Below are 22,669 nucleotides of genomic sequence, written 5' to 3'. Positions count from 1 at the left end.
AACATTTTCAGTAGTTTTATTGAAAAATGCCTCTTCTGTTTTTTTTTTTTTGAGAAATAAATAAGAAAATAAGGCTGTGGGGAATTCACAACATATGTGCAGTTAAAACATGAGAACAGCAATTCTATGACCCATAGTCTTGCATCCAAATCTAACTGCATTGATAGAACACAACTATATTCTGACTTACAAATTCTCAGTAAATTATACAGCACAAACATGCAAATTACACATCTGGTAGCAGAAAAAAAAAACATTTGATGAAAAAGTTTTGCTGCATTACAAGTCAGACTGTTATTTGGTTTTATAGGCCAAATAAGATGCAGAAACCTTTACGGGATAGAATTATGAGACATTTTTAATGTCATGGAATTCCTACAACAGCTTTACATTGAATTAAAAGACCATCTGGTGGAAGACTTTCTGCAGTTTTTTTACAGGATAAATGCATTCAACATTGGAATCAGATAAAAAAAAAAAAAGGAGCTCTAAGCGTGATGAGTGACCTTGTATTGCTAAGTTCTCATGTCAAAACAATATACGTTCAATATAACTATGGGTATCAAACCCATATACATATGTTCTGAATAGCATTTTATCCTCACATAAATGGATCATCAACGTTAGGTAAATACTACACTCTAAGGACTCCTCGTGGTAGCTATGATTCTAGTGTCTCTGTATCGCCTTTTGGAAGCGATCGCTTTCTTCGCTGGTTTCGCGTGTAACCTGATGATTGTACTGTCTCAATTGCTCCAGCCGGCTCCACGGATAAAGACGCTACCTCCGGTTCAGGTTGGTAGGTGTTGGCTATAGAAAATACGCGGCCAAATTAAAAATCAAATGGTATTGCACATAGTTTTGTTGTAAACTGCCCTGTGATCACTTTTACACAAAGGAGTATTAGCCTCAGAAAAGAAAAGAGTATATATACTGAGAATAAAATAAAAATATTACAAGAAAAAAAATGGAATATGTGTGAAAAATGTTGCAAGTTATGAGACTGCATTAAAAGTCATTTTTAGCAGGAATAAAGTTGTAAAATGGCAACCAAAATTTAATTGTTGAGGATAATGTCATTGAGAATGAAATAGTCAATGTTTGGAACATCGACACCAGTAAATAAATTAAAAACATCCAGTTCGGGGTAATAATCAACAAATATTCAATTATTTGATGCAATTAATCTCAAGAGGCCGCTGGCCCTTTTAGAAACTTTTGGGTTTATGTAACTTTCACTCAATATTACAACTTTATTCCTGTAAGAAAACCACTTTTAATCATTTTCCCTTTTTCCTTTTCCTACTATGATGACTTTATTCTTAGCTCATGTTCTTGCACAATAAAGCTTTTAAAAAAACAACAACAACTGCGCTACACTAAACCGGCAAGAGAGCAACACTGAGCACCAGTTTGTCCAACATACACACAAAATAAAAATATAATGGTTAAAAATTACAAACGGAACATGCTTCAGTCTGGTCACTTTGTAAACAGAGGTTATTGCTGGTGTAAGTAAGTTAGCCAGGAGGGTTATAAGGCATAAGCTTAGTACAGACGTTAACTTGGATTTAGTGAAGTGTCCGGGGGGATCATAAATCATTTACATAGCACAACATTAGTTTTATTTACAGTCTCACCTCTACGCGTACACAATTATGAAATCCTCTTTGTTAGTAGTTGTGTTGGGTGGTGTTTGTACATGCTCCTTCCTTGGTAGGAATGCTCTGTCTCTGTTTTTGTGTTCCCAGCGGTTTTTGCGGTTCAAGATGCAAACAGGCCAGCAGGTTGCCATCACGGTAGCTTATAGCTGTGAGATGATGTTAGTGCCAGTCCACTTCCATTCTGGGTTTTGGCGTTTTTTTTTGTAATTGTTTGTTTTAATGTTCATTAGTCATGTCCATGTGCACCTTTAGTAAAGCCCTGGAACAAATAGGCAAAGGTCTCAGAAACAGGACTTGAAACTTTAAAGGAGCATAGTTGATTCTGAGAATTTACTATGCCCAACCTGCAAATATTCAGATGGGGTGAGTTAGTCTTTGGAAAAAAAGTTACTTTATTCTATGCAGAGAATCATACACTGCTAGCTAGAGTGATTTACATGCATGCTTTAAATAGAACATCAAACGAATGCAGGTGATGGAGAGCGGTGAGTCCCAACTGACCGATCACTAAACACTTCCCAATGGGGATCGTCCAACCCAGTTTTGGATTTAAATCTTGCACATGAGGCTTGAGTAAGAGCGAAATGAAGGATTCCAAGTTGGCAATCATAAAGATACAGTGAATTTACTTTCCATGCGAGGAAGTCGATGTTTTTCTACCTTCGTCCAAAATCATTGAATGGGCCCATTGTTCATAGAACCATGAGACCTCAAAAGTCAAATGCCCCTGAAGTTGTACAGTTTGGAATTTGACCAACATTTAAAAAAAAATGCAATGATAATCGTACTGTAGAACACAGCGTTATGCTTGAATTTAATATTAAAAATGTCACCTACAGTTGAATCTGAAATTGAGCTCATTTGGGGATAGAGTTTAGTAAATGGTCAGTTTTCTCGCATTAATATTTTGTATTCACTACCACACATGCATGTTCCTAAATGTTATCATAGAAAGTAGTGCGTGTAATTAGTGTGCTATGTCATGTAGTAGCATGCAGCAGCTCGACATTTTCGAGCTTTACCTGGATATCCTTGTCCGTTGTAAGGGATGCCAACACACTGAGAGGAGTCACAGTATCCTTGGGGTCCTGGTGGTCCCCTCACCCCGGGATTACCATTACGACCTGGAGGGCCACGAGGGCCTGAAGAGCCAGTGGGACCCGGGGGACCCGTTCTGGACTCTCCTTGTGGTCCTGAAAACAGAAGAAAGAGCGCAAGAGTGTTTAGAAGGGGTACAAACTCAAAGCCCTTATGACCTCAATCATAAATATTGAGTGGAAACGGTTAACAGGCCTGTAATTTCACAATTCCAGTTACTCAATTATACAGCCCCCCACTCGCAAAAAAAAAAAAAAAAAGAGTTATGTCGAACTTTGTGGAGGTACTGGTTCTAACCAACCCCCCTCCCCAAGCTCCATGTGTCTAGACAGTGAGAACTCAGCATGGAATTTTCCCCCTCGTGCTCTCTGCCTTAAGTGAACCCATGTGTTGTCAACCAAGTCACCAAAGAACGCTCATTGTGCAACATTCTGATTCTCTCTTCTTTACGCACACATACACACGTACACTCATATTGGATTGAGTCATTAGAGTGGACTTCCTCCCACAGGTCTTTAGTTGTGTCTCACATCAGTCAGAATTTGGTCGAGTGAGGTCGGATTGAACGGAACACATGGTTTACAAATGTCCTCCTCTGAGCAAAAGAAAATCTTAAGAAGCGATGAGCTATTGTTAAAATTCATGTTGATATTACATTATTATATCGACATTGTAACTCTACGTGCAAGTCATCTAGAACTGTAAGGAGACCATGACTGACATCTGGAACTGGTCAAAATGTATAGACAAGTAAAAATGTTAAATTTAAATGCAAGTTACGGAAAGTAATATTTCAGATGTGCACAATGTTTTGGAGAAGCACATATGTACATAAATCCTATAGAAGCGTTCAGGAATATCCTTTGTGGTTTTCCAAGATCATCCATTTTATGGTCAAAAATGTTAACTCTTTTCTGTGAATCCATTTTCATTTCACCAGTTCTTGTGTTCAAAAGCTCCATGAAAAGAAGAATGGAGCCACTGTGCGAGTGGGATTTTGTGTAAACATAAAGTCGCACGACTAGTTGACCGGCAGTCTGAGATGATAAACAGAGAACCTACATGCTTATGTTCCTTGCCTCATAGGGCGGAAGATTTAACAATGAAGTCTTTTGTCAGACTAAAGAGGGAGGCAGGAAGGAGAGTCTTACCTGGTGGTCCAGTTGCACCTCTTTGTCCTCTGACACCTGTGCCTGGAGATCCTCTCTCTCCCTTCTCACCTGGCGCACCTACACACATAAGCAATAAGAATCAGTTTTGTAGAAAAAACACATCCTGAAATGATCTGGAATTAAAAGCACACATGGAAAATAGTTAAGTTGAACCATGTGCAGACTACACCAGATTGTTACGTAATTCTCATAATTAGCATGACCTTAAACTCAACTTTTACAAAGCAAAAAAAAACTCAAGTACCTCTTTCTCCTGGACTTCCAGGTAACCCGGGACCTCCTGGGAAGCCAGGTCGTCCGCCTTGTCCTGGGTCTCCACGGGATCCCGGTTCGCCGGCCGGGCCAGGTGGACCCGGTGGCCCTGGATTGTTGCTACGGTAGCTAGAAGGAATCTGGTTGAGCATCTGGTCAATTCGACTCATTTGACCTGGAACAAATAACAACATATGTTTGAGTAGGATGATCAAAGTGAAAAACAATATGATGAAGAAATGTTTTGCTCACTGTTCACAAGCTGCTCGCAAACTTGTCTCGCAATGGAACGCATCATGTTTTGGGATGCAAAGTCTCCCTGGAAACACATGTTGGATTAAATCAATGCGACTGTGATGATAGGAAATGACTGACACATTGAAAGCGTACATACCCGCTCGCCCTTTTCTCCTTTAATGCCAGCGGGTCCCTGTTAAAGCAACATCACATGAATAAATACATGCATTAAAAAGCTATCCTTTGGTGTGATGTGCCATGTCCAATGATTGGGGTACACGTACTGGGCGTCCTGAGTCTCCTGATTTTCCTGGTTTCCCGGTAACTCCTGGTGCACCTGGAGTTCCAGGATTTCCCTGAAGAATGGACGAAAAAATGGTGATGCATAATTAATAAAAGTTCATCTTTAATCGGAGCAGTATGAAACAGAGGTGGAGGACTAAAGTCATGACTTGTCTCAAGTCAGACTTGAATCGCCACATTTTATGGCTTGCGACTTGATTGGCTTAAACTTAACAAAACTTTGATGACCGACATTTTGACTTGAATTACATTATAGCGATGTAACGGTTCATCAAAAATCTATTTAAAGTCGATTTAAACTGCTTTAAAATGTGCATCAATGTAAAATAAGTAAAAGAATAAATTCATTGTTAAGATTAAAGTGTAGTTAAACAGTAAAAAATATTGGTTCATTTTCAAGGTTTATTTTTTAAAGTTAGAAAAGTCTGCAAGAAGGCCTTTTAAAGAATCTAATCAAATTAAAAGCAGGAACTGTAAATTGAAAATCAAATCGGGGCTTGTGTAAAAAAAAAAAAAAACAAGTTTAGATTACACATTTTACTCCCACCTCCGGCATTAAATCCATTTCCCGTTAACTGTTGCATGAATTAATTTGAATTGGGATCCACTGTAACAAATCCATTAAAGGCCACATGTTGCCAAGGGTCTAAGCGGAGATGAAAACAATCCCATGTCAAAACATCCTCTGCAAATAGCACTCTTGAGATAAACTGCATATATATACGTATTTATTTATCGTATATTGGCATGGAGCCTGTCCTCAGCGGTGCTCGATTAATTACATTCAGACATCGCCTTAACCGCAGCGGAAAAAAATGTGAGCACCATCATTGTGGCAGCAGAAGCATGAAGAGACAACAAAGCTTGTGCACCGATTGGGATTTCAAGCACATTTAATGCAACACAAACTTACCATTGGCCCTGGCGGGCCTCTGGGTCCAGATCCGCCGTCCTTTCCTGGTGGCCCCTGCATGGAAACAACATACAATGCATCAGTTTCATGACTGTATTTTGCTTTCGGTCTTAAGTTTGTCTTATTGAATTAGCACCTAATATTATTGCTGACAAAAGTTAGGTAAAATGCTGTATAGTAGTTGAATGTTACATCCATTTGAAAGCACACTAAGCGGATTTGGAAGTATGCCTTACCCGCGCTCCGCTTGGTCCAACAGGACCCATAGGACCACGTGGTCCAGGAGAACCCTTAAAGAAGAAAGGAGACACAGTCAATCAATGTGCAATGATCGGGAACAACCTCTTCATGCAGTTACCAAAATAGCTCTGCTTAAATGGACTATAACGCTCTAAAATCGTGCATTTTTTCAGTTATTACGCCAGAGTCAACATACTAACTTCAGACTCAATGCAGTTGATACTGGATGTGCATAATAACATGTACAATATTGATTGCACATATATACTGCAATTACTTTTTTTACACACACTTTTTACAAAGTCAGTATTTTCTGTTATAAGGCTGAGAAAAGAACATGTTCCATTTCAGTTATTCTCATTTGGGTAACTTGAGTCCACGCTTAATAATTTAACTCCGGTCTACCGTTTGTCAATCATTGCGCCTCTTTCAGAATGTGGGTGTCCCTGAGGATGGAGGGTAATCCACCTACTCCTGAGTGTGGTTTCCCTGATTGCAATGTTAACTGAATCCAGGCTACAGAAGCAGATATACTCTGTTACGTCCTGTTCGTAAACCACAAGAAGGGAGTGGGGGGGCTTACTTGCAGGCCACCTAGACCCTGGTCTCCGCGATCTCCCTTTGGTCCAGGGCGACCCTGAATATGGAAGAGAAAAATACATATTTTTACTTTGCTATGGCAAACAGTGATGGTTGTAGATTTTCACCTATTCAAGAATTTCCACATATGTTTCTCATTGCTGTATTCACTGATGATAAAGGTTCTATAACTTGGTGGTGTTCATAAACTTACAGGTGATCCAGGTAGAGACAGTCCGTTAGGACCTTGAGGACCTGGGGGTCCCAATGGGCCGACAGGTCCTGCGTCACCACGTGGTCCCACTGGACCCTGCCGAGACATAAAACATAACACAATAGCTTTAAAAAAGACAACTTTGATCAGATGTTTAATTTGAAAATAGACGTCATCAGTTTGTTGTTGAAAAGTTAAGATCTTCTAATGGTAAAAAATAAAGAATTTCAGATGTTGCTTCTTTTGTTGGTGTGATTAACGATATTGTTAGAGCAGACGAGTCACTGCTTCTGGAAAACCACAGCAATGAGATTTGGTGTTTCAAAATCTGGGAGTTATCATTGGCGTTTGTCGAATTGAAAACAAAACGTTACAAGATGTTAAAAAGGAACCAAGGTTTTACTCACAGGTTTGCCTGGGTCGCCTCGATCTCCTCGTGGTCCCTTAGTTCCCGGGCCGCCCTAGAGAGGTAAGCAATCAAAAGACAGAGCGTGAGTGCAACAACAGGAGAAAATTCCAACAGCCCTAAAATGCACAGCCATACAAAAAAAAAAAATAATTCCTCGCACGAGATGAGTGGGGGTTATGGGCAGTCGTTTTTCCAACAGGCATTTGTCTTTTGACGCTGCCATCGAAACCCACATTTCATTGCATGTGACTGGCCTCATTGCTCAGCTGCTCAGAGGAAAAGAAAATATCTCCTGAGGCGAGGGACATCCTCAGACTTCTGGAGATCAAACTGTATTGCAGGCATATGTCAAGCTGCTCTTCATAGTCGCACCATCATAATAATCTATGGCATTGTCATCATTGTCATAACATGTTTGACATATGAGAAAAGTATTTTATCAGCATTAGAGATGAAGACAGGTCGGAGGAAAAACGGGATGTGCAGTAGCTTTACCGAAGGACCGGGTGGACCCTGGGGGCCGATGCTATCTTGCGTGCATGTGCAGGAGTGGGGGAGGGACGGGCATTTGGCCTCATCTCGCTGGAAACAAAACAGAAAAAGGATTAAATGAGCGAAACTACTTGTGTAGATAAGACCAGCAATTAGGGGTAAAAAAAATTACAAAGAAGGCCATCGAGATTAATCAGAGAGCTTGTGCTTCAAAAACCTCACAATCAATGGAAATTAGGCAATTATAAGTGGAAAAACGTGTATGTACACTCTTCATGCAAAATGAATGCATGTGCCAATTCTGAGTGCAGAACAATCATTTCATGTTGGTGTCAAATTTTCTTTTTATTCCATCAGAACTACAGTCCAATCCATGAAGAGGCCTTTGGTCCTCCACTTCAGAGTTCCAACCACTGAATGATTGCTGTTATTGAACACCCCTGTTTTTTTAAATGAAACCTACCGTGGCTGGCAGATCGCAGCATTTGTCTCGGCTGATCCAACTCAAGCTGCAGATAATATCGAACATCTGGAGCTGGAACTAAACAGAGGTAGACAAAAACATTGAAGCGTGTTAAAAATGACTTCCATACATGATGACAATGCACAGTGTTAAAAACTGCACATTGAGCTCTTTTTTTTTTTACCGTGCATAGCCACACATGGAATTCTTTCAAAGAATTCCTTTTTATTCGTTGTTCACTGAAGTTGTGAAAAGAAATGAGATGCTCTTGCACATGTGTTTTCTGGAAGTCTTGTTTCACTTACCGTTGCAGACTGCCTTCTTCCCGAGCGAACCATCTTGCCAAGCACTTCGGTTCCCTCCAATGTGATGTTGCTGGCCTCCTTGATGGGCTTCTCCCCCACCTCTTGGCAGTCCAAATTGAGCTTGACTTTCTCTGGGGAGACGGTGATGTGGAGCTGTAGGACGAAGATGATGGACAGGTGGCACGGTTATTCAAAATATTATTGTCCTCTTTTCTACCTTTGCAGCTGCCAAACGTGAAGCTATGCTATTATTTGATAATGCGTAGGGCTTTTGAAAATATGGCTTTGACATTTACTTTTGGATTTGTCTGGGGTCTGACCGACCTTTTAAGCACGAAGGAAATGAGGAATTAAGGAAAAGTGCAGCCTTACGGATAAGAACAACCTCAATGAACCCTTTTTTTGTATTTAGCTTTTAAAGATTTTTTAAAAGCTTTGCCTTTGCTCATACTTCAGTACACACAACTGTTTCTTTTGGGAAACTGTTTGGAATTTCCAAAACTGCTCTTATTACCCACTCCGATATTACCATCCAGTGGTTCCTGATTCCGAACGTTTGATGCCTTTGCTGATCATAATATACAACAGTTGACAGCAGCCTGCAGTGGTAAAAACTGAGTTTTGTATAACAATACAGAATGACTCAAGTGTCAGACTGTGTTCGGAGAGCCCTGCTTGGCGTTATGAAACTATATCATTTGTGGCATACCGAGCTTTCATTTCACCAGAGCGCATTTTCCCCTGCTCAGTGGTCTCTTTATTTTACAATAAGCATGTCACTATTCCTTTATACAAAATCTTAACAACCACAGACTTGACCAAAGTTCTTGGAAACTAATATGTCATTAATTGCTCGGTCTTAGGTAGACTATACCATGGCACTTTTATCTTGAGGATGATCTTGTCCGAGCCAAAATACAAGTAAATCTGTTCTTCTAGCTATACCACTGACATATACACTGACTTTTTCTTATTTTTTCTTTTTTTTCCATCTGTATGATATGTATTAGGATGCATATTTCTCTATCTATTGAAACTTTACCTTAAATGTATTCATATTTCTGGAGAATGCCACTTTGCAAGCCCCTGGAGGGTTTTTTAAGACATTCTCCATCACATTTATTTAATCTATGTACATTTTAAATGTTTTTGCATGTGAAAATAAACAAACAAACAAACAAAATATAGTGACAGGAAGCACAATTCTCTTCCATTAGAGGGCAGAAGAGACAATAAACCAATGTACCACCAGGAAAAGTCACAACTTCCTGTAAGTAGCTGTGTAGAATTAAACATTTTACACTGCGTGTGTACATTTGTCAGTGAAGTCAGACAAAAGCAACATTATTTCAGTACTCATACATTTTTGTTTGGTGGTGTGGTATTGGCTTGTTAGGAAACAATGCTCTAGAGAATGACAACTGCAGTAAAAAAAAAAAAAAATTGGTTTTACTCCAGTGAAATCTTACCAAAGGCAAATTTCAAGCTAATCTTCTACTGTTTTGCAGTGAGATGAAGTGAAAAGAGCAATCTTGGGTCAACAAGACCATCTCCTAACCCTTAAAAGTGGGAGTCAGGGAGTTCCCAAGAGGGGTAGTGTGTCTCTCATATGCAAAATTCATCTTTGAGAGCTTTCCCACATGCTCAGCTCGCGGTAGACCACGACCTCTCAAGCCCGGGTTGCTCTTTATTTACAAGTTTGAAGACGAAAGCCAAATGCAAGCACTTTATGACCAAGTGCTGTGGACTTGAACCACGTAGAATGACTCTTCGTACATTACAAAAATGAAAAAGCCAGAAAGGGTTGGGTGTAAGGGGAAAAAGGGAGTATTGTGCTCCTTACCAAAATAAAATTCAGACTGGATACTCGGTATCTTTCCTTTTCCTATGGCAGTACGTCAAAGCTCTATTTTTTTTTTTTCACAGAATGACTGCCCTACCTGCATACTGTAACTGTGTTTTTTGTACTTCTTAAAAAAATAAAAAAATCTATGAAACCTAATCCTGTTATGTGGTTGCTGGATTCAAACAATGTTTTAGTTGTGTTATTTTTAAATTTATTACTGCGATTAGTAATGTTTATACTTTCCATTACTGGGAAAGTTCTATTATTGTGAGAGTTAAAGTTAGATTTATAATATTGGTTCAAAGTGAACTTCAGAGAAAGTGAACTTCAGATCTAAAGTTTCATTGGCAAAAGTAGAAGTCTGTGGTCAGCATTCAGCCATGATGGTGATTTTTTTTTTTTTTTTTCTTTTAGAAACGTCAAAGAATAATGTCTGAGACCTGATGGATTATTTGGGGGTTGGAACATTTGAACAGTCCCTACATTTATGAAGCTATCAGCTAAAATCTTGAAGCAGAAGAGACCATGAGTGAAGGGGAAATATGTTTGACAAAAATGGCAGTCCCTGCTATGTGTTGTGATGTTGCTGGGAAAGTAATACTGTAGGGAAAGTGATTGTCAAGTGGAGCTATAATTGATCAATAATAAATCTTGGTGAAAAAAAAGAGAAATTGACTAAATTTTGCCGGAGAATGTTTCAGCCTGACAGCCTGATTCTGTAACTATAGTGGACAAAGTGACAGGAAACCACATCAACATAGTCTGCCAAAGCATGAAGCAACAGCACCCAGTCAGTACTCCAGTAAATAAGAGGCTAGGTTGACCACTGTGCCGCAAGCTAGCCACCCAGTGTACATTCGGAATACAGTCACGCTCTGAGGGCTCACACATATAAATTATGCTGTCGAACAAAAGCCACGGTGATGTCATGAAATCATCAGCAAACATTTTCCAGGATCTCATTCATTCATAAAATCCCCCCAAAATTAGTTTTGCGGTTCCTAGATAATAACATTGAGATCATATTTGTTAGGATGAAAACGAAATACAATGCACCATTGGAACATTTCCGCAGTCTAAAAACTTGGGCTCAAATAATACTTTCAAGGAAAATTTGTTTTGTTTGGCTTATTTTGGTATGAGTATGCTTTCATTATGCTATCAATGATTGGAAGTCAAAACACTGAACAGAAAGTATGACGATATGAAGAAAAAAAAAGTCAGTTATCACCAAAACTCATCAAAGTAGCTCGTCACACATTATTTTTTCTTTTTGCGCTTATTTAACAACACAACTTGCCAAAATATTTAATAACTCAATCCATGTTCTCAGAGTATTATCACGACTTATTCTATTTCCATTATTTTTTTTTAAGGAAAGATTGATTCAAAATCTGATTGTGTTACAAGGGTCCACTCAATTGAGATTATTCAGGCATGATTGAATGTTGCCATTGGATAGGTACTTTATCTAATCAGTCTTCTTAGGGGACTTACATATTAGTCTTTGGAGAAAAAAAAAAAGTAAAAGCAAGTGGCCTTGAAACGACTATTTTTCCCTGCTGTGTGGGATAAGTCATCGGTAAGAAAATATACTATGTTTCATTGTTGTGATCCTAACAGCCTGCTGAGTTAAAACAAAACAGTGGATGTTTTACATTGGCTGCTGCTTTGACTTGGATTCAATACAATCTGATTTCAGTCATCCCAAGAGACGACACACAAGCAAGTGGGCCTAATGTAGTGGCAAATGTTCTGAAGACAAAGGTTTCGTAAAAGAAAAATAATGACTCCGTAGGCGGTTAGTTCAAGCGATGTCTTGTTTTGACAGATTGTTCGATGACAAACTTCTCTTAACGACTCCTCTAATAAGCAAAGTTTAATTGTTAGTAAAATGACCTAGAAGATGACGACATCAAGCCAGCTGCAATCATTTTAAATTGAAATAGTAGTGTGGAGAGCTTTGTTTATCAAGTACCTACATGCACCATGACTAATTCACATTCAATCCAAATCAAATAGAAAACAAAGCAATCCAGCCTCCCGTGTGCAGCGTTGATTGGTTTGGAAATCATTCAACAACTTGCAGAATAGCTGGTCTTCATGTGGTTATTGGATTGATGAAGTTGAAGAATTTCTTTTGTATTTATAAACGTCAAAGCTCATTCATCAAGTAAGTCATTGAATGCTAAAATACCATTTGGACATAATACCTCAGTTGTATGAATGATTGGAAATAGTTTTTTGGGGGGAAAGGCATGAGCTTGGCTGGTGCTTTCATAACTAAACAATAGATCCGAAAGTTGAGCTAAAATATTTTCGATGATTTAAATTATAACACGATGAAGATATTCAATAAGGACCACGACAGCTTTTCCCAACGAGCATGGGACGGTGTGTTTACCTTGTGGAAACTGCCATGGAAAATGCGCTTCACTTGTTCCTCATTAAATATGGCTCTCTGGATCTCTCCTCGGGTGTCCTTGTTATAGAACGTGATTGTTTTGCTTGAAGCTGGAAAGAGAGGAAGCTTTGATGAAGCGACATGGAAAGCACAGACAGTTCTATAGGGAACACATGGGGGTAGACGGACGGATGAGGGGGATAACAAGAAGGTTAAGGGGGATTTAGTCCATTCTCCTAATCATTTGCATGCACTTACCACATGTGCAGTTGAAAAATAAATGCCCAACTTAGAAGGAAACCCCATCCTAAATTACCGTAGAAGACTACCGACAATTCTGCACATTTCCAATTATCGGTTTCCACCCATAATTAATTAGTCCGCGTTTGATATGCTATAGCGGCGGCTCGGTGGCGCACTGGGTAGCACGTCCGCCTCACAGTTAGGAGGGTGCGGGTTCGATTCCACCTCCGGCCCTCCCTGTGCGGAGTTTGCATGTTCTCCCCGAGCCCGCGTGGGTTTTCTCCGGGCACTCCGGTTTCCTCCCACATCCCAAAAACATGCTTGGTAGGCCGATTGATCACTCCAATTGTTGTCCCTAGGTGTGAGTGCGAGTGCGAATGGTTGTTTGTCTCTGTGTGCCCTGCGATTGGCTGGCAACCGGTTCAGGGTGTCCCCCGCCTACTGCCCGATGACGGCTGGGATGGGCTCCAGCACGCCCGCGACCCCCGTGGGGACTAAGCGGTTCAGAAAATGGATGGATGGATGGATGGATGATATGCTATAGCGTATGACAAAAGGAGACTTACGATTGACGGTGACGCCGACCTCCGGATTGTTGTTTTTGTCGGAAATCTGCCAAACATCAAAAGGTTCAGAAGGTGTGTCGGGTAGAAGTCTGAAGAGGAGGACGATGGTGTAGGATGGGGGAAGACCATCTGGATGGATCTCCCTGTTGGTGTAAACAAATTGTATCGTTATTAACCCAAAGTCCACAGAGTCAAGCAATCGAACAAATGTTGTCAACTTGCTAAAGAGTGAACTAACAAGAATGTTAAAGTCTGTCACAAAGCCATTAAAAGCTAAATTATTACCAGCTACCCCTCTGGGTGTACAAAAATGACTCACATGTTGAAAGTATTTTCCATCCTCTCTTCCTGACTATATTGTCAACTGTTTCCATTCCACTCACTACTTGAGAAGTTCAGTAGTTGCAAACACACCACTTGCGGATGCATAAAAGGGCAAAACATTTCGCCCAGGGGTGAGTTGTGTCATTAAAACAGAAAAGAACAGGACAGGAAGAAAATCTCCTCCAGGTGATATCACTTGGGCATCTATTCTCAACTTATTGCTGATGGTTCACTTGAGTAGTCTCTTTGACGACGGGGGAAATTAAGTATCATTATCAATAATGACAGGGGGTTGGACATGAAATTACTTTGTTGATTTTACATGCACTCAGGGTTTTGCACCAGTTCTTACTTGGTTGGCTGGTTTATGTAGGCATCCTTATGCAGCCTGTAGGCAATGTAGCTGTTGAATGAGCCCGGCTCCATGGACACACCATTCATTCCAGCGAACGTGCGGTCTGTGATGTTAAAAGCCTCAAGCATCCTGAATCCTGAAAATTGGCGAAGAACAGTCACGTCAATAGTAAAAACCACAACAAGACATGCTAGTCATGTTAGCAAGGTGTGTAGGGATCAGTTAGTGTGCGTGATGCTTACCAGGTGTGGTGTATCCATTCATGTAGATCAGAGGGCAAGCTAAAGCAAAAACAGAAAAGCATCAAACATACTCTTAGGGTTGAAATAATGCTTCTTATGTGTTCAGACATTAGGTTTAAAGAGATTGAAAGGACATAATATCTTCTCTGTCTTACTGGAGGTAGCAGTTTCACAAATGAAGGTGATCAGGTTGTCCTGGATCTTGTCGAAGGCATCGTAGTCATCGACCACAAACACGTGTCTTTCGCTGGGCTTGCTGCCAATGTTTCTCAACTCTGCCATGTCCACATCGGCTACGCCAACCACAAACACGCTGTAGCCTGTGGAGGGAACAACACAAAACAATTCAATTGTCAAGGAAATTAGAGTTCAACAGCTAAAAGCCATAATGCCGAACTGAACTGGTACCAAAAGTAGGGAAAAAAATGAATTGTTTGTTTGTTGGCAGAATATTTCTTGGTTTAGAAAGATGACATGAGATTTGACAAATGGACAGCTGCGGTGGACTGTAACATTAACAAAAATTAAAACAAATGACTCCTCTATTATTCCTTGCTCCATCTGCCCCTGCTCCATAATGTTATGCAGAACTTTGAGTTCAGCATAATTCTACAAACAAACTAATCAAAATACAAATGTGGTGAATTTGTAACATTTTTCTCTGAGGTAAAAAAAAAAAAATCAAATCTGTAAACATTTATGAGGGGAAATTTCAATAACTCAAATTTGTGTTTGTGAGCTATATTGATGCAAATTAATTTAGGCATACCAGCTTGTTGCAGCTGTAGGGCGTTCTTCTTGACATCATCCTGGGAGCGTCCATCGGTGACAACCACTAGAACTTTAGGAACATTCCTCCTCATTCCACTGTCAGAGGTGAACACCTTGTCGTAAACATGCTTCAGCGCAATGCCTGGACAAAGAAGCAAAAATCAACACCATTATCACATTTGTTCATTTCATTGTGCAGACGCACACTTGTAAGAAGAGTACCTGTCTTGGTGTTTCCTCCTCTGTAGCGAACATTCTTCAAAGCCGAAACAACGACACCCTTGTCATGGTATGTGTTGAGCTTGAACTCAGTCTTAGCATCATCGCTGTACTGCGCAAATGCAACCTGAGGGAAAATGCGAAATGGAAAACTTACTCTACATTCTACGTAGACCGACGATTAAAATGTTCTGATTCAACAGACACCAAAGAACTTCTTCTAACCTGCATGCCACTCGGACTGATAACATCAAAAGCACCGGTCATGCTCATGACAAACTGGATGACCTTGTGGAAACTATCATCTCCGATACTCCAAGAGCCATCAATGAGGAAGACCACATCGGCCTTAGCGCCTCTGCAGACTGTGATTCAAGCATATCAGTGATTAATAAAAGCCAGTCCGGTGATTTAGTATCATTATTTAACATGTGAAAGCTCTCCTCACCATCCAATGCTGATGGAACTGTTGCTGGTGGAGGAGGAGGTGGTGGCTCGGTTGGCGCTTCAGTGGGTTTAACCACTTAAGGGACCAGAAAAAAAGTACATTAAATAAATAGTCAATGGCATGTACATTGAAGAGCATACACTGAAGCATAATAAATGCCATCTTACATGTTCGCTCCTTCGTGTTCACTCCAGGCCCTTCCATGCTGGGGGTCTGAGTATACACAGTGGCAGTGTAGAGGGTGTCAGGTGTCAAACCGTCAAAGCAGTGATCACTCGCACTGCTTCTGACTGTGATCTCCTGAGCTCCACCTCGAGAGGCTGAAGAGGGAAGGGAAATTAGATCTATCCGAAACAATATTTCAAGAGATTCTCCAAAAATCAAAACTACTGATGCACTCACGATCAACCGGTTGGACTTTAAGCCTGTAGGACGTTGCGGCTCTGTGCTGAGCCCAGCGAATGCAGAAGGTGTCATAGGCCACGTTATATGTTGTCAAGTCTGTCACATTCAGGTACACTAAAAAAGACCCAAAGCATATTTGACTGAGAATGCCAAAACAATTTGGAGTAGCTGTACCTCAGGTATCATCTTACATGTGGTGCCCTGGCCAACCAGAGGTCCACTGATCCCGGTGCTGTACTGCGCCAACACTTTCACATCATAAGTGGTTCCGGGTGTCAGGTTATTCAGTTGGTGGGTCGTGACATCGCCAACAAAAACCTCTTCAGACTGATCAGAGCCTGGGAGGAAACACCAGCAGGACACGGTGTGAAAAATATTTATGCTAATCAAGGTACTCATCTCAAGAATGGCATAATGCTACCTTCAGGCTGGTAGATAAGCTTGTATCCGGTAACCCTTGATGGAGCTGGGTCCCAGGAGACCTTAAAGCGGGTGTACCATTCATCGGAAACGCGAAGGTTCCTGGGTCCAAGCATAGCCACTGTAGGAAAGCCCAGGCATAACGATTATCATTAGATCAGAGGAACAACATGCAAATGAAATTTCACATGGTTCTGTTTCATCACCTTATCAGTGATTATATGAACTATGGGGAATTTGGAAAACTACAAGAAGCCACTTTCATTTTGTTAATTAGGTATAATGCGAGCCAGGACTACTTCAAGAAGCAGGTCCTGCTGGACTCCAGGCATTGCGCAATCCTCTGGCAATAGCTTGTGTTTATTTTGGCCAGTGTGACATCAAGCCAAAACCTATTTTTCTGGAATTACTCACAATTCTAATCAAGTAAATGAATCCATTCAATCTTTCCAACTTCTGCTGTGAATTCCAAACATTCATGCCGAATTAAGTCAATGCATTCTAGTGTTCTTCCTCCTGTAGAGACACATGTTGAATAGTCTGTACCTGTGCGACCATCTCCTTCCAGTTCTCCTCCTGGTCCATCAGCATAGATGGCAGTCACTTTGATGTGATAAGGGGTATCTGAATCCAGGTTCTGCAGAACCACATTGTTTCTGTTCCCTTGGACTGTCGTCTGCAAGTCATATGACAGAAACCTAAATGTCAACAATCATTGTAATTGGCAACATACGCTACATACCCTTAGGAGGATGTTTAAATTGGTACACGTAAACAATTTAATACAAATTAGATGTTATGGCGAATTTTTCAGGATATGATTAGAGTGTGCAGCTGATCCTAATTATGTGCCCAACATATCCTTAATTTCTAAATTAAATTTATTCACTTTTATAACAATACAAAGTTCAACTTAATTACAACGTCTGCAAATACTTACATATTCTTCAATGGGGTCGCCAGTGGTTGGGGCATAGGTGATGCGATATTGCGTGACTGGGCCATCAGCGTGTTCCCAGCTCACAGAGAGACTGGAGGTCGTGGGGTCGTACACAACCATGTCCCTGGGGCCGCCGCGAGGACCTACATTATAAGAAATGTCAGTACCTTCATCATAACATTTTTTTTACAAACCTATTGATACTGAAATAAGTTTTCTAATCAAGCCAGCGTTGTAATCATAAGATTCGTACGTGTTTTGCCGTTGTCATTGATGGTTTCTCCTTCACCGTCACTGTATACGGCAACGACTGCAACGTTGTAATCCGTGTCTGGAATCAGATCTGGCAGCAATGCCGTGGTGGAAGTCCCTGGTACCATAACCTGTACGCAAACACATGATTGTTATAGTGAAGATTGAGTATCCTTTACTTGACTATGACCTCCCTGCTTTTGTGAAAATGAATGGAACAGTTATTTTGTCTGCTCTCTATCATTTGGACCCCCCTCCTTTAACTTCTTGTTGGAGCAAACGAGCAAACTTGAAGTGTATCATTAACATGACATGGAATCCTCCTGCCAATTGCTCCCCCAAGACCTTTCCCTTCTCTCTTGATGGACACGTGTGTTGTACGTTCCACACAACACCTCTCTTTGACTCATCAGTCCCATTGCTGTCAGCACAGAGAGAAGGGACGAGCCAAATATTCTTTTGAAGTTGACGAGTATGTTTGACGGCTGCGAAGGCCACATCTTTGGCCCACGAGTTGCGTGAGACCTGACTTGTTGGAGAGTTACTCCAATAGAATTTCAAGGCCAACCAAAGGTAAAGCTGTCAACCTAAAGCCAGTTATGCAGATGATACAGGCCATATTGTTGTGGAGTCATATCATATGCACCTCATAGAAGAACTGAAATCCTCACTATTTGAAGCAGACGGTAAAGCGAGCCAATGATGTCACTCAAGTAAAACTTCAAAACTTGTTTACATATTCCGAAAAATTCTTTCCACGTTAAGATGTTGAAACACTCCTTCCAGATGTCACATACAGTTGAGGTTTACAGTTCATGCTGGTGTACAGGTATAAAGACATGACATTTGCTAACCAGACTAATGTTTAGCTTTTAACGTCTTATTATGAGGCTGTTACATTCCTTGTGGCAAACACAAGAGTACTTTAAATTCAAGTCAAATGTGGGCCGTTAGGTTGTTAAAATACATTTTATACATGTGTGCCCACTTGCTTGTCGGAAACTCACCGATTCAGCAGGCTTGGCACCAGACAAAGGGGAGTAGACCACCCGGTACTGCAGAACCGGTCCTGTGGCATGCTCCCAACGTACGTTCAGACTGTTGGTTGTGGGATTGAATACTTGGATGTTCCGGACAGGTCGACGCTCCACTGCAGTGCCAGGAATGGTGGATGGCAAGAAGGTAGTTGAGTGTAGAGAAGGATCAAGTTAAAGATATAAGAGGCGAGGTCAAGAAAAGGTAAAGTATGAAGAGGATCGTTGGACAGAGTGAAGAGTGATGACAGAGCGAGGTTAAAGGGCAGTGGTGGAAGTGTTTGCACAGAGAGGTGAAGAGAGGATGAAACAAAACAGACTAGTTAGATCTACCCCAATAATTTACAGATGTCCCCTAAAGCCCAAAAATGTGCTCTATGCAAACAAGGATAAACATGTTGAAGCTTACGAACTCACTAATTATTTTTTTTTGGGGGGGGGGGTGACCTTGACCCCTCTGTTCTGCATGAATCTTAAATTTTCAGTATGTTCATTGATTTGGGACAACTCTATGCTTCTAGCTCTGTAAAAAAAAAAAATCCTGCTTTTCCTTCATACTAAGGTATGTAATTCCAATCCGAAGGAGAGCGGGCGGCACTGCTTTATCACCCCAAAAGCGTAGAAACAATACGCCCTGATTTTGAATCGCTTCAAATAATGAGCGACTGGCTGGTCCAGGTACTAAAAAAATCTGCCTGTTGGTTTTTCCCATGGAACTACAATACATCCCATGGGAAAAAGGGGCAGATTCCCTCATGTTTATCTTTAAATTGTTGTAACAAAACTGCCATCAAAAGGAAACTTCCTGTCAGAGCCTTAAAGTATACACAAGGTGCATAAGCAGACACGCATTCAAAAATCCGAAGCACATGTTTAGTGCTTTTGTGCCGCTCCTCCATTATAACCTCATAAACGCAGGGGGGAAAACACAGCGGGTTTAAGACAGAGAGAGTACTTCCGTACTTTCACAGGCTGAAGCTAGTTGCTGGAAGTTCCTTTGAATTTTTAAAGCACAATAAATTGTAAAAGGTTAGAGAAGATCCTGAAGATGAATTAGACGGATTAAAAGCACTGGAACTGACAGTATAAAAGCCGCAAAGTCAATAAAAGTGCAATTTAAAGTCTTGTTTTTGTAGGCATATGATTGGATAAGCTGGTTAGGTTTGGAAAAAAGAGGAAATATTTTAACAAAACGGAAATGATAGCAGGCACCGTTCTTGACCTTATTCAAGTAAGTCTAAGGCCATAGAGAATATAAAGCTTTCTATTCATTCATCAGTCCCCTCCCCTTCCTTTCCTTTTCCCTAAAGCAGAGCAATTTAGTCAACGCTCCCCCTCCTCTGATACCCCAGGCTCACCATTATCCTGACCGCCACCCTTCATTCCATCCTTTAAATGGACAATATTACGGTAAAGAGAAAGAGGAGACACCATTATGAAGCTGCCAGCTGAGGAATTCCTTCCTACGCAATCACCCCACAAACTGCTGACTCATTCAAGGGTGGAGGTTGGCGGTTTCGAGCAGTCCGTAACCTCGCTCCAGATTTTGCTTACTCTGCTGCCTCATTTTTTTTATGATTGATCTACAGAGACGTTTATGGTATTGTACAATCAACTGGTCTTGGTTTTTATGACATCATGAAATGAATTGGTAATAACTGCCATTTAATGAAGACAAAGAATTCACTGGATTTTTAACCAAGTGAAGGAGATGGTCATCCTCATTTTTCCAAGGATGTAACACAATGTTAGATACTGCAGAAGACATGCATGGCAATTACCTCCATGTCAGTATGGTTGGTTACTTCATAAAGTTAGAGCGGTTGCTTAGATTCAGTTCAAAAGAGGATTTTAAAGATGCAGTTCTTGATATTCCATTGGTTCTGATCATTTGTTTTGTCATCAAAACACAAAATAATGCACACGTTGAAATGTGCATGCATGGACTGTGAATATCAAGAATTAATACTTTAAAGGACAGAAAAGATCCGTATCTTTTCTGAAGCATGGATCAAGTGAATGAATGGATGGATCAGTAAATGCAATGGATAAATGGATGGAAAAGATGAAGTGATATTTAAAGGATGATGAGGGGATGATGGAATGGACTTCACAAACAATAAATTCATCAGCCATTTAACATAACTTTAGCGCATTCGGATAAGCAGCTGCGACAGGATAGCACTTGAAGGAACCCGGCCCACAAGAGCTGGGCATGGGCTAAGCACCTCGCGTGATGATAATGATAGTGATGATGATGATAATGATGACGATGATGATGATAATAATGACGACGATGATGATGATAATAATGACGACGACAATGATGATGATAATAAAGATGATGATGATGTTTTGACCAATGAGCAGCGATGCATATATATTAAGCATGCTTTCACTTAGAAAGGTAAAACATGATTTTCCCTCTAACATATTTACTTACACGGATCACGGGTCTCGGACACTATAGAAAACAAAAAAAGAAAGGTATAATGGGTTTATCCCTCATAAAACATTGTATACCTATCCATGTTGATACCACACACACATTCTGTCATACAAGTAGGATGAAAAAAAGGGTTAAACTACCGGAAATGGATTTAATTTTCCATTAGTGTTCATTCCCTGGCAGCACTTGCATGTTTTGCCATTTTCTGACAATGATGATGATGATGATAATGACGACGATGATAATGATGATAATTATAATGACGACGATGATGATGATAATAATGACAATGATGATAATAATGACGACGACAATGATGATAATAATGACGACGACCATAATGATGATGATGACGAAGACGACGATGATAATGATGATGTTTTGACCAATGAGCAACAGTGCACATTGGCCATATATATTAAGCATGCTTTCACTTATAAAAGAAAAACATGATTTTCCCTCTAACATATTTACTTACACGGATCACGGGTCTCTGACACTATAGAAGCAAAACAAAGAAAAGTATAATGGGTTTATCTCTCATAAAACATTGTATACCCATCCATGTTGATACCACACACACATTTTGTCATACAAATTGGATTAAAAAAAAAAAGGGTTAAACTAATGGAAATGGATTTAATTTTACATTAGTGTTCATTCCCTGGCAGGACTTGCATGTTTTGCCATTTTCTGACAATGATGATGATGATAATGACGACGATGATAATAATGATGACGACGATGATGATAATAACGACAAAGACATCAATGATAATGATGATGTTTTGACCAATGAGCAACGGTGCACATGGGCCATATATATTAAACATGCTTTCACTTAAAAAGGAAAAACGTGGTTTTCCCTTTAACATATTTACTTACACGGATCGCGGCTCTCGGTGACTATAGAAGCAAAAAAGGAAAGTTATAATGGGTTTATCCTTTTTAACAATGATGATAATTATAATGACGACGATGATGATGATAATAATGACAATGATGATAATAATGACGACGACAATGATGATAATAATGACGACGACCATAATGATGATGATGACGAAGACGACGATGATAATGATGATGTTTTGACCAATGAGCAACAGTGCACATTGGCCATATATATTAAGCATGCTTTCACTTTAAAAGGAAAAACATGGTTTTCCCTTTGACATATTTACTTACACGGATCGCGGCTCTCGGTGACTATAGAAGCAAAAAAGTAAAGTTATAATGGGTTTATCCTTTCTAACAATGATGATGATGACGATGATGATATTGATGGTAATAATGATGACGACGATGATGATAATAATGACGAAGACGACGATCATAATGATGATGTTTTGACCAATGAGCAACGGTGCACATTGGCCATATATATTAAGCATGCTTTCACTTTAAAAG

General features: G+C 40.2%; 1 protein-coding gene across 41 annotated transcripts in view; it reads right to left on the bottom strand.

Moving 5' to 3' along the window:
* The window catches only part of col12a1a (collagen, type XII, alpha 1a), a 48,825-nt gene continuing 26,156 nt past the window's right edge, over nt 1-22,669 (bottom strand). For 14 of the 41 annotated variants that reach the window (XM_049739603.1, XM_049739626.1, XM_049739628.1 and 11 more), the window contains 34 exons: nt 21,738-21,758; nt 21,254-21,274; nt 18,784-18,926; nt 17,778-17,907; nt 17,525-17,667; nt 17,131-17,260; nt 16,586-16,705; nt 16,356-16,502; nt 16,162-16,278; nt 15,927-16,079; nt 15,760-15,834; nt 15,537-15,676; nt 15,315-15,438; nt 15,091-15,234; nt 14,477-14,641; nt 14,322-14,360; nt 14,077-14,215; nt 13,401-13,543; nt 12,592-12,701; nt 8,342-8,494; nt 8,037-8,114; nt 7,577-7,663; nt 7,080-7,133; nt 6,673-6,768; nt 6,463-6,516; nt 5,876-5,929; nt 5,640-5,693; nt 4,708-4,779; nt 4,581-4,616; nt 4,439-4,505; nt 4,179-4,361; nt 3,914-3,991; nt 2,687-2,857; nt 1-810 (listed from right to left, as the gene is read on the bottom strand). In XM_049739603.1, coding sequence (XP_049595560.1) covers nt 662-810; nt 2,687-2,857; nt 3,914-3,991; nt 4,179-4,361; nt 4,439-4,505; nt 4,581-4,616; nt 4,708-4,779; nt 5,640-5,693; nt 5,876-5,929; nt 6,463-6,516; nt 6,673-6,768; nt 7,080-7,133; nt 7,577-7,663; nt 8,037-8,114; nt 8,342-8,494; nt 12,592-12,701; nt 13,401-13,543; nt 14,077-14,215; nt 14,322-14,360; nt 14,477-14,641; nt 15,091-15,234; nt 15,315-15,438; nt 15,537-15,676; nt 15,760-15,834; nt 15,927-16,079; nt 16,162-16,278; nt 16,356-16,502; nt 16,586-16,705; nt 17,131-17,260; nt 17,525-17,667; nt 17,778-17,907; nt 18,784-18,926; nt 21,254-21,274; nt 21,738-21,758 — 3,590 coding nt within the window. In that variant the 3' untranslated portion in view covers nt 1-661. Of the gene's footprint in view, nt 2,009-2,686; nt 2,858-3,913; nt 3,992-4,178; nt 4,362-4,438; nt 4,506-4,580; nt 4,617-4,707; nt 4,780-5,639; nt 5,694-5,875; nt 5,930-6,462; nt 6,517-6,672; nt 6,769-7,079; nt 7,134-7,576; nt 7,664-8,036; nt 8,115-8,341; nt 8,495-12,591; nt 12,702-13,400; nt 13,544-14,076; nt 14,216-14,321; nt 14,361-14,476; nt 14,642-15,090; nt 15,235-15,314; nt 15,439-15,536; nt 15,677-15,759; nt 15,835-15,926; nt 16,080-16,161; nt 16,279-16,355; nt 16,503-16,585; nt 16,706-17,130; nt 17,261-17,524; nt 17,668-17,777; nt 17,908-18,783; nt 18,927-21,253; nt 21,275-21,737; nt 21,759-22,144; nt 22,166-22,447; nt 22,469-22,669 lie in introns of all 41 variants that reach the window. The other 27 variants (XM_049739590.1, XM_049739597.1, XM_049739598.1 and 24 more) reach the window with 7 other exon arrangements.

This window comes from Syngnathus scovelli, chromosome 14, assembly GCF_024217435.2.
Source record: "Syngnathus scovelli strain Florida chromosome 14, RoL_Ssco_1.2, whole genome shotgun sequence".
NCBI lineage: Eukaryota > Metazoa > Chordata > Actinopteri > Syngnathiformes > Syngnathidae > Syngnathus > Syngnathus scovelli.
Note: the sequence above shows the minus strand (reverse complement) of the source record. Positions and strands in the feature narration are given on the sequence as shown.